Genomic DNA, 14,369 nt, shown 5'->3' on the forward strand with positions numbered 1-14,369 from the left:
CCTCAGACACTGTTGAACTCTACCCGTTCCCTCCCACCCTATCCAGCTTGGGCTGTACCTTCCCCTTCAGGGTGCCCACTTCCCAAGCAAAGTTTGAGCTGAATATCAACTCAGCTATCTGACAACTACCAATTCTATCCCCACTGGTGAGCCTACCCCAGGCAGATGATCACAAATGGGCATGAAAAAAAGGTGTGGCGGTGGTGCCTGTCAGAAAGTGAGACTGGGAAACAGTTTCAAAGATGGGGACAGAGGATTGGTGTGACAGGAGGTTAGGCTGGGAGAGTAGTCCTATAATTAATGTTGAAATGAAGTAGTGGAATAGAGAGATGGCATTGGTGGGAAAAGACGAACCTGAGATGGTGATTTCATAAGGAGATGCTTATTATCAACAAGATTTCTGAAGTAAAAGCTTTCATAGCTCAAACCCAAAAATGTTGTTGGCCTCAAAGGTACTACTGGACTCAAATCTAGCTCATCACATAATCCAGCTAGGATACAGTACTGGTTTCTCATCCCTATTTAGCTGGGATTGCCTTCACTCCACCCAGTCACCTGCCTGTTTGCTCTTCCTGACCTCCCTTCCACACATTCCATTCACTCACCTTTCCAGTCTTGACCAGCACGATGAAGGGGGGTAGGCTGTAACTGTTCCATGTCACGACCCTGAAGTTGCCTCCGTGTTTTCATGCAACATCTTGTGCTGTTTAGGTGGAGTTGCTATGGCACCCCAAGATGCCAGCTGAACTCCTTTATTCCTGGAATGTCTGTGCGTGCACAGGTGTCACTGTTCAGGTTTTTAGACCTCTTCCTCCTTTTAAAGCTTTTAATATTTTCCTACTAACCTGAGCTTCCTTTTTTGCAGAATTCCATACCCTACCCAAGTATAGCCAAATTATGCAGAATTCTAATCTGGGGGGGGGGCATATACGACTGTTAGATGCAGATAATATTATGAGGTTTGGTGGGCGGATAGAGAAAGTGCAGTGAAATAAGGGACTCTACAAATGCTTGGAGGAGTGCTCTGAACACCTGCCTCAAAATGTCTACCTTTGAACAGCCATTCTGCGGCAGGTACTTGACATAATCCTTTAGCATATGCCAACAAGTTGCCACCTACCAGATAACTGTTGGTATTTCTATGCCTGGGACAGTGGAAGAAAGGATAACGCTGGCCAGTGCTCAAAGCAGGAATAATCCTTGCCTGGACATAAATGAGTCTCTTGTTGATTTCCATTTATTCATTCAAAAACAAAGGCAAGTAATTCAAAGTTGTAGCTATCTTGTTTAAGTACTTCAAGTATCACCTTTGCACATGTTCAATATCAGTGTGGCATTATAGTTAGGACAATCTTGATGTAAGAGACTAGGTATGAAGTTTTCAGACCATTTATCTTTTAACCTCCTAAACTGAATATATGTAGCTCTTGTGAAGTTTCAAGCCACATAAGCTACATATATAATAAACAAAGACTCCACTCTGAGAAGCAGAGTACTTACCCATAATTCACCTAAGCACCAAAAATAGTCAGTGCCCATCAGGAAATGGAAATTGTAATATGCAAAGATGAGCAAGAGCAGAACATTATTGCCAAACAACACATTATCTGTGACACAACAGTAAACTTTGCAGGTAGTTCTGACACCACAAAAAGGATTGTTACCAAGCATACCAAGGATTGTTACCAAGCATCTGTTTTTTATATAGAATCAGATCAGATTCTTGCTCGTTCTTTCTCTGTGGTTTTCGGAAAGAAGGGGAAATTGCAATTTGGGCCAATTTACTATCACCTACCTGTCTTTCTGCTGCAATTTCAACAGGAGGCAGCTATCAGTATTCTCTTAGTTTCAAATGAATGCCTATTGATTAGTAGATCATGATGGCAATGACAAATCTAAAGTGTGGTGGCCAGGGCTCATGCCCTGGGTACCGTAATTAATGGGAGCACACTGGGTCCCATCAAGCCCTCACAGGTGGTGGGAGCTGCGCACCTCAACTGGCTCGCACCTGACACCTACCCTGAAGGATGGAGGACAGCTCAGCAAGACATGTGCAAGATGAAGGCAGCGTGGCTCCCGGATTCTGTGGACCAGTGGCCACTCGCAATGATACAACACTCAATAGACACCTGATGCAAATCACCCCAGTCTTCCCTCTAGCACAGCTATCAGTGTGGGTTGTCCCCTGAAGGCTGCCAATCCCTCATCCCACCTTTATGATGGTGGGAATAGGCCAAGAGACTCATGGCTCGTGCCTGCCAGCCTCTACAGCCATCCTCGTTTGGGGACGGCAGGAGGTCAGGCACTAGGGGAGCCAGTCTGCAGGTGGGTGTTTCTCAGTGGAGGCCTCATGAACCTGTCTGCACATATGTACAATAGCCGCTGCTTTTGGAAGTCCTATCTCTACTCAGCACCCTCAGCTGTAACCACAGTAACACCGAGGCCTATGTTCATTGTTCTGCAGGCTTGGCAGCACAGGAGTCCTGGAACTGCTCTGGGCCTGCCCTTAGTGGCAGCAGGGTCTGAGAAGAACTTTAGGCCTGGCCATGGCAGGTGGGACAGTGGTTGCTGCTCTGAAGGGGGCAACTGTGCTTAGGGTGGAGGTGAGAAAGCTGCCAATGCCAACAAGGCAGCAAAGTTGCTGGGGGAGTGGGAAGAGAGATGCTACCTTCATGACAGTGAAGATGCAGGGCAACTGGGTAAGCTGGCAGGCAAGCCACTGAGCTGATAAAAAGGCCAAGCAAGCTACAGTGAAAAGGCTAGGCAGGGGAGCTGCTGCCACTGCAACAGTACAGAGACTGAGCTGCCAAAGCAGGTAAGAGTTCAAGCAAGCCACTGACTCAGGCTCCAAAGCTGCTGGGGGGCCAAGTGAGCCACAGTGGCAGCAAAGAGCAGGGTGAGCCAACAGCACTAAGGGAGTGACTGGGTAGGGAGATAGAGGGAGAGAAGTAGTGTGATTGGGTGAAGGAGACAAAAAGAAGAGTGACTGTAGGCACTAGGGAGAGAATGAGACAAAATAAGGGAGGGAGGAAGAAACACTGCAAGAAGTGTGCGTGGGGGGGGGGAGAGTGAGGAGGACTCTAAGGTAGGTAGAATGGGATTAACCCTCCTGTAAGTTGCCCACCATCTCTGCTTCTCCTCATCAGTCTGAGGCTGGTTATCACTTCAAACCAGAGACAGGAGGAACTGCTGCCACCATGAGCACAGCAACTGCCATGTCTCTTCAAGAGCCTCGGAGATGGGGGAAGGGGGGAAGGGGGGGAAGGAAATGGTGGTGCAGCAGGAAGGAAGAATCATGACCCACCGAGCCACAAGAAGACAAGTTGTCCCTAGAATTGCCCCCCCCCCCCACTCAACACAGAACCCGACTGCCAGTCCTCACCATGTTCTGCTGCCGGGGCTCGCCTGCAGTCACTGCAGCCTCAGCGTGGCTGGCTCAGCACAGCCACCAGTGCCAGCGTGATGGAATGGCAGGTGAGGTGGGGCAGTGCGGCAGCCTTGTGGCTGGCAGTCCCCCGTGTGGCCGCCACCGGCAGGCAGCTGGCAGCACTTGGGCCTCTTCTCCATGGCCTGGGCACCAGTAGCTCGGCGCTGCCGTTGCCAGCCAAGTAGACCAGCGGGCTGGGCAAGGTGGCATGGTTCGCATTGCTCTGCTGCCAGAGAGTGTCAGGTGGCGAGGCAGCCATTGCGCCTCGCTGCTGGCTCCTAGGAGAGGGTGCTGCACAGACTGGCCCGATCTGGGTGTGCCCAGCTTTCTTGGGTGTGCCCGGATTGGCCCATGCTGCTAGAACCGGTGTCCGGACACCGAATGTGTCCTGGGCACCGACCTCGACAGCGCTGTGCCCTCAGTGCCTTTTCAGAAATATTAAAGGCACTAATGGTTATGAAACCTGAAGAAGTGCACTTGCGTAGCTTATAGCTTGAATAAAACTTTGTTGGTCTTAAAGGTGCCACTGGACTCAAACCTTGTTCTGCTGCTTCAGAGCAACTCAGCTATCCACCTGAATCAATCCTAAGCAAGTCTACTCAGAAGTAAGTCCAACAGTATTCAATTAGGCTTATGCTCAGGAAAATGTCCTTAAAACTGCAGCAATTAACATTTTATAACCATACAATGCAACTTGGAAGATTGCCTTGTGACAAATACCAGGCAGTGGTAATTGGAAAGGATGTTGCTCTGAGACCCTAACACTGTGAACTCCAATCCCTCTCTGTTAACTCCAATGTAGACAGCAAACTTTGCAATATGCTCCCTCCAAGCATTAGGGAAGTAAAAGATTTAAAGATGGTGAGATAAGAGCTATTTGTTATTAATTAACCAAGAGCAACCTAACTTAACTGTTTTACAAGGGCATTGTTGCTGTCTTCCTCAAGCTTAGGTCACAGTACAAGTATAAACAGCTTCTAGGAAAGGAATGCAAGTTCACCCAGAAATACACACACATTCTCTTGAAATTTTAGGCAATCTCCCCACAGAAGGAAACAAATATTCGAGCCATATCAGTAGCCAGAAGCAAGGGTAATCTGCAAGTAAAGACACCAGAGTTAACAGAGGGTCACTGCTTTAAATTTTTTAACTAACCAGTCCACACTTTCTGAATGAAAGGCTACTCCAACATTCCTCTAGCCACTAATGAAATTACTAACAGCTATCTTATTAAAAAAAAACAAACAAGGTAGCTGGGATTATGCTATAAGTAGTCAGCAGTAACAGGCAGAGAAAGATACAGAGCTAGAGCCAGTCTTGGAAAGTACAATGAGGACTGTGGGCTATATATTCAGAAACAGTATTATAATTATTTTAATGCTACAGTCTTAATTCAGATTCTCAGAAAATATTAACATTGTCACATTTGCGAGTATATCCTGCCACTTATCCATTTCCTGGGGGAAAATGCACATTTCCCACCTGGCTTCGGGAGTTTTCCCAAGTGTTTTTCATTTTATGTCTGGAAGTATTTTCAAAACACAGAAAGCCACAACAGAGGATGTACTAATACCCCAAAGATGCCAAGTCTGTGGTTCATTTTCATTATTATATATATGTTATATCAAATTCCTTCTGTTATTTAAGACCTCTCAGGCAGTAAAGTTGCTCAGACCTTATAATGCGGAAGAGTTAATTAAAAAAGAGCATCTGAAACCTGATCTCCGACAGTTAATATAAGAAAAAAAATTAGAATATACCAGAAAATCAAAATAAGCAATTGGACAGGAAAATATCACCTTTAAGCAAACTTCCATATAGGAACTAAAATCTGATCTAGCAATTTCTTTTACTAAATAAGACACTTCATTTACTGGAAAAGAAACAAGAGGGGATGAGAAAAGTGAGAGGAAGGAGATCATCCTTTCAAGTGCTATGAAGAAACAGTAGAAAAGAACAAGAGTCCTGTAGAACCTTAAAGACTAACAAAATTTTTCGCACAATATAACTTTTGTGAGTCACTGCTCACTTCAGATATCTGAAGTGAGCAGTGACTCACGAAAGCTCATACCCTGCCACAAATTTCATTAGTCTTTAAGGCGCTACTGGACTCTTGCTCTTTTCTACTACTACAGACAATCACAGCTACCCATCTGGATCTATGTAGAAGCAGATTATTTTCTAGTGAGTAGGCAATGTATATCATGTTAAAGATGGCAACAACAACAGTAGTGGTAAAACACAAACTGTCCCTTGTGTGACTAGTGCCAGTATTATTGCTCTACATACACACATCACAAACTGTATGGCACTTCTACCTTCTTTACTGCAGTTTTCCTTACTGTGCTCTTTCATAATGTTCTAATAGAGCAGTGATACATGTTACAGTGAGGGGAAGAATGGTATTATGCCAGCATTTTATGCAGTACATGGATAAGGTCTGTAGATATGTAAACACTTGAACATGCATTGGAAAACCCTGGCCCAAACATGGTTCTCTTTCCCATTGTTTTTATACAATTACTTTTAAACAAGTGGATTAGAACAGTACAGCCGTTTAAGGCCAACTGGAATAAGATGGCGTTCTCATGGCCACCACGATTATGCTAACACCATTTTAAAGTCATGCAAAAATGCTGTGAGAGACTGATCGGGTCTGCAGTGCAGGAGGGTGAAGTGTTATTGTTCTCCCCCCCACTGCCCACATTTTACCAAGTGCCAAATTGGCTGCACTCCTGCAACCAGCTGTTTCACCACTTTAAAAAGGTACAGTGCCAGAGTTAAGAGTGCCATGCTACAGGTACACAGGCCTACCCTTGTCCTTGACTATTGCAATTGGTACAAAATTCAGGGCCTCTTTGCTCCGTGGGTATGAATCTGCTGAAGGTCCCAGGGCCTTGGGAAGCGCGCATGGCCTCAACCAGGGCCAGGGCCATTTCAGTCCTGGCCCCTACCTGGTGGAATGAGCTCCTGGATGAGCTGCGGGCCCTGGCGGGACTCTCTTGAATTCCGCAGGGCCTGCAAAATGGAGCTCTTCTGCCAGGCATTTGGTTGAGGCTGGGTGAGAACTCTGGGATATTAGATTTGGTCTTTCCTGCCGGGGGCCTGTTTCCATCTCCCAGCCGCTACATACATATAAAAATCGATGCCCGGAATATGGGGAGCAATTTTTAAAATGCCGCCATCTTATATATGTTTTATATTTGTAATTTATATCATTTTTACTGGTTTTGGGGTAATTTTATTGATATTGTCGTAAACCACCACAAGCCACTTTCTGGGAGTGCTGGTACAGAAATACAATAATAAATAAATAAATAATCACTTGCTGCTTTTTAAATCCACACTTAGTTTTGTTCTTCATCTGGATTTGTTCACCCAGGATATATATCGCTTTCAATTTCTGTACTCACAGACACTAACATACATCACCCTGTCCCACGCAAATGTAACAGTATCACATTATTCATTATATATATATATACTCCTTGTTAATACGTAGAATATGTATGTTTGCTCTCTGCTCAATCCTTCTTTCTTTCCCAATCTTTTAAGGCAGGGAAGGGGAACTCTCTCACTGTTTGTTTATTTTTATTTATTTATTAAAGTTATAAACCACCCCTCTCTGCTGACAGGCTCGGGGCAGTTTACATTAAAATTCTAGTTAGAATACAATAAAAATAGTAAAAATAGATACCCCATACTACTCTGTTGTCCTGCTTCTCAGCTATATGTTCAGTGGTGGGATACTCAGGGGAGGGAGGGAGGCTCATATGGTTTTATTTAATTGTTCTGGCCTTGGTGGAAAAATGCTTTTACAGGCCCTGCGGAACTTAAGTAGTTCTGTCAGGACCTGGGTCTCCATTGGCAACTGATTCCACCAGGCTGGAGCCAAGGCAAAAAAAGTCCTGACTCTAGCCGAGGCCAGATGTACATCTCTCAGGCCAGGGACCACAACATGTTGGTATTAGAAGATTCTAGTGTTCTTCTAGGGGCATACTGGGAAAGATGGTCCCTCAGATACACAGAGCTCAGACTGCATAACGCCTTGAAGGTAAGAACCAAGACCTTAAACTTGATCCAGAATTCAACTGGCAACCAACACAGCTGCTAGAGGACAGGTCATACATGGGCCCTCCTTGCTGTTCTGGTAATGATCTATGCAGCTGCATTTTGTACCAGTTGCAGTTTCTGGGTCAAAGTTAGGGGCAGAACCGCATACAGCTAGTTACAATAATCTAATCTAGAGGTGACTGGCATGTGGCTAGGTTTCCCCAGGTCAGATAGGGTGCCGGTCGCTTTGCCTGGCAAAGATGAAAAAATGCCTGATGTGCTATCTTCGTGAAGTGTGCCTCCATTTACAGAGAAGCATTGAAAATCACCCAAGTTCCTGATGAATTTTCTTGGATTATCAATACAACTGTAATAAATAGTTTAACCGCAGTAAATAGTGCAAGTTATATGACCAAGCATAAGCTCTAATACACTTCAAAAAAGCAGAGAAGCCTATCCCTTAGCTACTTCTTTTACTTCAGAGAAGAGGTACTTGGTTAAAACACATTAAACATTAATTTATCAGCATTAAAGTGTTTTTTATATGCAGGCCCAGTTACACACACTAAAACCTATATGTTGTTTTAATCTGAATATGTTACATTTGATTGTATGAGATGTTGTTACTAGCCCTAGGATGCACAGGGCAAGGAGGGCTAGAAGAATAAAGTTTAATTTGAGTATGAATCCCACTGACTTGAGAAGGGCTTAGGCCCGATTTACCCATGCATGAGAATGAGATGGTAGAACAGTGTACATTTGTACAGACTCAGGTGGATGTCAGTGTTGCCCCCATATTAAAAAACCCCAAAAGAAAATCATGAACTTTGTGCAAAGAGAAAATGAGTACAAGGAGAAAACATTTTGGTTCAGCTGCTGACTTTCTGTGCTACTTCTCTATTTGCAAGAAGATCTTAAAAGGTACACAGAGTGGTTTCCTACAACACTGCAAATTAGTACAACATCATCTACCACCATAGCCCTCTACCACCTTATCATGCTTTCTATTGAGACCAGGCCTCAGCTCCTAATATGTATAACCTTATATCATACTTTCTTTAAAACATCACTGTCATCTCTAAATCGGATGTAAAACTCACAAAAGTTATTTCACATACTAATAGATGTATTCCACATTCTATGCCCTACAGGCGTATCTAATGTTCTGAGTTGAAAAGAATTCCCATACACCCAAGAGCCTCGGCAGAGTTAGGCACGCCTAAAGCTGGGGAAAGACATGTTCACGACACAGGGAATATGTCTCAAGAACTCTCAGCCACGTCGCTCCACACACCTTTTCAAAGAACCAGGGCAGTTTATCACTGACTTCCCTTTCCTTAAACCGGTAAGCGAGCGAGGGGGGGGGGGGGGGGAGATAAGGAAGAAGGAAACTTTTAAGTGGCTGTGTTTACCTGAAAAAAAGAAACCGGTTTCTCGATGTTGGGGGAGGGGCTGCATACACGGCATAGGTGAGCATAGCAAAGCGCTGGGGTGCAAGGACAGGTTAAATGCAGCCCTTTGTCGGCTGCGAACGCCCCCTCCACGCACCACTCGCAGCCCCTCCTCCTTCCACCCTCCCAGCCCCTTACCTGGCTAAGCCACAAGACGAGAAGGGGGGACAGCAGCACAAGTTGCCTCATGGTCTTTGGGGGGGGGCGCCTCCCCTCTCCTCTCCCGTTAGGTTCGTTCAGCCCCGCTCCGCGGAGTCATGGCAGAAGGACTTACTCCGGTCCGCCCTCCCGCCAAAAACAAGCGGGCGAGAGCGGGTCCACCACACACACACACAGAGTCGCCGCTCAGCCCTCGCGCGCTGCCCAGGCGGGACCTGGCTTTAGTCCTCTCTTTCCTGCGGCGACTGTGAAAGCTCGTCGGGGAGAGAGGAGTGCCCGGCAGGGTGGAGCGAGATGCACGGGCAGGACGCGCAGCGCGGCGGCTGGGGAGTGCAGAGCGCCAGTCAGTCCCCTCCCCTTTCGGGCCATTCATCGCTTCCTCCACGCTGCCAGGGGCCAGGAACCGATCGACGTTGGCAGGAGTTGAAAAGGTCGCTTTTTACTGCTGGCCGCTGGGAGCTTAGTAGGAAGTTGTTCAAACTGACATTCTGTCCCCACCCCCGTCCGGACTGGGGTTAGGCGAGGAAGTGGCTCCAGGGGATTTTCCTCCCCTTGCATTCTTCTCTGCGGCGGATTGCGACTGCCGCCAAAGCGAAGGGGTCTTCCGGTTTAGAGTTTTGGTGGTTATTGTTGGGGTATACACACACGCTGGCTGCAGGGATTGCGACTGCAGGGCGGCAATCCGACACGTATTTGCTAGGAAGTGAGTCGGGCTGAATTCAGTGGGGCTTACTTGCAAGTAAGTATTCCTACAGTCGGGTTATAATGCTCAGTGGGATTTGCTTTGGAGTAAATGTACTACACCAAGAAAACTACTGGGCTACTTGTCAGAAGATGCTGACCCAGGCAGTATACACATCAGCCCTAGCTTGCTTGGGAACAGATCCTATTGAACTCAGTAGGATTCAGAAGGCATATGTATGTTGTATCGCCTTCCTGATCCGCACTTCTTAACAGAAGTGGCCCGTGAGGATCTTAAAATATTTCTAGCAAAATGGGCAGTGGAACATTGTTGCTAAGGCCACAGTATGCCTACAGCAGCAGGCATGCACTGTTTCAATTTCATTTCTGCTTTTTGTAAAATAAAGGGAAACAGGCATGAGCTGTTGTAAAAGGAAATGCAAAAGCGCTGATGTACTTAAATATTTTGGCAATAATAAGCATATTAGAATAAGGTAAAGGTAAAGGTATCCCCTGTGCAAGCACCGAGTCATGTCTGACCCTTGGGGTGATGCCCTCCAGCGTTTTCTTGGCAGACTCAATACAAGGTGGTTTGCCAGTGCCTTCCCCAGTCATGACCGTTTACCCCCCAGCAAGCTGGGTACTCATTTTACCGACCTCGGAAGGATGGAAGGCTGAGTCAACCTTGAGCCGGCTGCTGGGATTGAACTCCCAGCCTCATGGGCAAAGCTTTCAGACGGCTGCCTTACCACTCTGCGCCACAAGAGGCTCTTCATATTATAATAGAATTTAAATTATTAGGTTGTAAGCCTAATTATAAAACATAACTTTATCTTATATACCATACTTTGTTTTAAAGGCTCTTTTATAAGGACATATTAGTAACCCAGATGCATAGGCATTTTCTGGCTTTAACCTCTGGTGACTTTTGTCATGTTTTATAAAATGCTAGTTTCCTTGAAATGGGAGCAGCTTTGCAGCCTCATTAATTTGTTAAAGGTTAACCAAGTATTTGCATAGATTCAAGTGGGTAGCCATGTTGGTCTGAAGTATGCACTCAAAAGCTCACACCTTGAATAAATCTTTGTTGTGCTTAAAGGTGCTCTGATTTTTTTTAAGCATTTGCAGTTCATTCCACCTGGACAATGAACACAGAATATGGCCAACCAGCCAGTTTGTTTTGCTTTGCTACTCATTTTATTTCAGGATGATGAAATTACATGTCCATTTAAAGCATTTTCTCACTGAGGAATCTTCCCCCCATTTCAGTGTATAATTATTATAACTGATAATATGTACTGTAGATCAGCGGTCCACAAGCTTTCGCTTGCTGCGGACCGCTGCGGCGTAGTGGGTGGAGAGGGCGGCCCGGGGCCCCACACACGCGCGGCAGCCCCAGCGCAAACGCGCATGCGCAGACTGCCACACACACACGCGTTGGCGCCCGGCAGGGGCGCAAACGAGTGTGCGCAGCAGTCCGCGCATGCGTGTTTGCGCCGCCGCCATGCGGGGGCCGCGGCTCCCCCTCCCAGCCCCTCCGGGCCGCGAGCAAATCGGCCGCTAAAGCGACCAATTAGCCTGCGGCTCGGCAAGCTTCTCTTCCCTCCCGAAGCGAGAAGCTTGCCGGGCCGCGAGCTAATCGGCCGCTTTGGCGGCCGATTTGCTTGCGGCCTGGCGAGCTTCTCGCTTCAGGGGGGGAGGGAAGAAGGAGCCGTGGCCCGGCACCAGGCCGCGGCCCGCGGGTTGGGGACCACTGCTGTAGATGTCACCAGATCCCTTTCTGCCTGTTGAACTATAATGTCCACCTGCCTACCCATAGTGCCCTGCAACTGAGCTTTTTCTCTTCTCTGGTGAAACAAACAAAAATGAGGCTCACCTATTCCTTGTTGCTTCAAGTGTTACTGTGAACACCAGTTGTGCTTGCCAACCTCAAGGTGGGGGCTGACATTATCCCAGTATGACAACAGATCTCCAGAGTACAGAGATTAGTTCCCCTTGAGAAACTGGCAGCTCTGATCTCTGCTAAGCCCACTCCCCAAACCCCACCCTCACCAAGCTCCACACCCAAATTGCCAAGAAATTCCCAACCCAGAATTTGCAATCCTAACACCAATACGTGCAACTTTCTCCAAAGACGCCTCTCACATATGCAAACTCTCCCTCTATCAGGAAGGGTTGAATCAAGTTTTCTTAAAATAGCTAGAACTGGCAAGGCTTTTCCCTGACTTTGTTATTCTCCCCAGGAGGCAGGAGGGAAAGTAGTGAAGATTACCTGTACTAATTAATCAAGATGGGTAGCTCTGTTTGTTTGTAACTGTAGAAAACAGCTTTAACTGCATAGCTGTGTTAGTCTTAAGCAGCAGAACAAATTTCTGCAATGTGCACACAAAAGCTCATATCTTGAATAAAAGGTATTTGTTGGTTTTAAAGGTGCCACTAGAGCCTCTTGTGGCGCAGAGTGGTAAGGCAGCCGCCTGAAAGCTTTGCCCATGAGGCTGGGAGTTCAATCCCAGCAGCCAGCTCAAGGTTGACTCAGCCTTCCATCCTTCCGAGGTCGGTAAAATGAGTACCCAGCTTGCTGGGGGGTAAACGGTAATGACTGGGGAAGGCACTGGCAAACCACCCCGTATTGAGTCTGCCATGAAAACGCTGGAGGGCATCACCCCAAGGGTCAGACATGACCCGGTGCTTGCACAGGGGATACCTTTACCTTTACCTTAAAGGTGCCACTGGACGCTAAATTTGCTGTGTCGAAAAGAGCAAGAGTCTGGTAGCACCTTAAAGACTAACAATTTGTGTCACGGTATGAGCTTTTGAGTGTTACTCCTCACTTCTACAGATACAGCTCATACCATGACACAAATGTTGTTAGTCTTGTAAGCTGCTTCTGACTTCTTGTACTAATGAATGCGAATGAAGCTTTCACTCACACTCTATTCAAGTAAGAAAGTTTAAAATGTAAGAAAAAATTGCTCCCAGTAGGTATAAGTGGAGATTCAGGAGGGTGAATAATGAAAATACACTTTAGATAGAACCTGTCTACAAAACGCATGCCTAACAGCTGATCTGAAAGCAGGAAACTGTCCAGGAACCCCAGACTCATCCCTGGATCCCGACGACCAAGCCTCAGCCTCTAGGCCACAGGGGCCAGGCTCCCAGGCATGTGTCCCCCAGCAGTGCTGGGAGGGCTGCTCGCCAACATATCCAGAATGGCACGAAGCCGTGTCCAAGCCTTGCTGCTGTATTGCAGGAGCCCACCCTGCAAACTGTCAGCCCCTTGGACTCAACTGTTAGCCAGCCAGGCAAGTCACATGAAGGGTTTCATGTGAAACCCCTGGAAGGGTTTCTTAGATGGGTGGGAAATTTAAGAAAGGCTCAAAGATTCTTTAAGTAGCATGTGTGAAAGCTCTCTCTGTCCCAAAATCACACATAAATTGTAATATCAAGAAGGCTGAAATGCATTTGTAAATCAACCTTGCACAATGATCAGTCCATTCAGAAACTTGACATTTGTCATTAAATGTGTATATTTTTGCACACACCCCAACTACAGGAGAGGGACTGAAAAGTTATTTAAGTGGCACCTGTGGATTTGATCCCACACTCATCCAGTACAGAGAGAGTTTCAATGTCTGAGGTGCTGAGCTTTCCTTACATATTTCTTTAATGAGGCTTTACAGTTTAGTAAGAGTATACCATGGGCAAAGTTTGAGAGAAGTGGGAAGGAGACTTCCCTCCTGGGAGGAACCAGACTGGTCATTCCTTCCTTTTCCTCTCACAGGACAGTCACAGTTTATACATAAGCTTCCATTTCTTGATGTAGGAGGTGTGGTTATTTCAGTTGTTCCGATCTATGAATGTTCAGAGTGGTAGATAACAAATTATTAGTTCATGTCCCATTGTGTTTATAATTAAGACTGTCCCTCCTAATCCCTGGGTGGCTGAGTAGGAAATTCTTCACATGGGAAACTTTAGTCAGTTAAATGAGGCCAATTCTAGGTATGTGCAATTCAGTTCAAATAGTCCCCAAAATACCTAAATCAATGTTGATTCAGACACTTTTGGTCTAATCCAGTCTGAATCAACCTTCTCCTGTAGTTAAACTGCCCAAATCAGCCTTGGTTGAATCACCAAGCCATGATTTGGCTGCAATTCAGCCAAGCGGAGATCAGGAAGCTTAAAGGGACCAAAATTTTCCTTTTCTGTCTATTCCATGATCCAGGGGACTAGAGGTTTGAGATAGAGGGATTTTAAAAAATGCAGCATATCTGTGGGAGTCTCTCCACAAAAGAACCCCGAAATTTTAAAAACACTGGACCAGGGGGTTGAATTCTATGGACTTCCAAAGAGGGCATCCCATCTAACTTCCATTGTGTCCAGTGGTGAGGGGGAAAATTCTCTGTTCTTGTATTGCCATTGGAAACAATCGAGGTCAGATGGGAGCACCCTCTTTGTTTTCCCTGAGAATTGGACCCCCAAGTTTCTTTTTGAAACTTGGGGGGTTCTTTTGCGGAGAGGCTCCCGCAGCTATGCTGCAAATTTGGTACCTTTACCTCAACCCTCCACCCCTACCCCAGACCACAGAATAGATGATAGAG

The 14,369-nt window shown here is 46.3% G+C and overlaps 2 protein-coding genes across 3 annotated transcripts in view; one reads left to right on the forward strand and one right to left on the reverse strand.

Annotated features, from left to right (window-relative positions):
- Positions 1 to 9,443, reverse strand: part of PTPRJ (protein tyrosine phosphatase receptor type J) — a 130,052-nt gene extending 120,609 nt beyond the window's left edge. Inside the window, exon 1 of the mRNA XM_077321570.1 lies at positions 9,070 to 9,443. Within this exon, the coding sequence (XP_077177685.1) occupies positions 9,070 to 9,120 (51 nt within the window). The 5' untranslated portion in view covers positions 9,121 to 9,443. The remainder of the gene's footprint in view (positions 1 to 9,069) is intronic.
- Positions 9,444 to 9,671: 228 nt separating this feature from the next.
- Positions 9,672 to 14,369, forward strand: part of PTPN5 (protein tyrosine phosphatase non-receptor type 5) — a 161,436-nt gene continuing 156,738 nt past the window's right edge. For both annotated transcript variants that reach the window (XM_077321559.1, XM_077321563.1), the window contains exon 1: positions 9,672 to 9,829. The gene's annotated coding sequence lies outside the window, so the exon portion shown is untranslated. The remainder of the gene's footprint in view (positions 9,830 to 14,369) is intronic.

The sequence above is a fragment of the Paroedura picta genome, chromosome 2 (assembly GCF_049243985.1).
Source record: "Paroedura picta isolate Pp20150507F chromosome 2, Ppicta_v3.0, whole genome shotgun sequence".
Classification (NCBI taxonomy): domain Eukaryota; kingdom Metazoa; phylum Chordata; class Lepidosauria; order Squamata; family Gekkonidae; genus Paroedura; species Paroedura picta.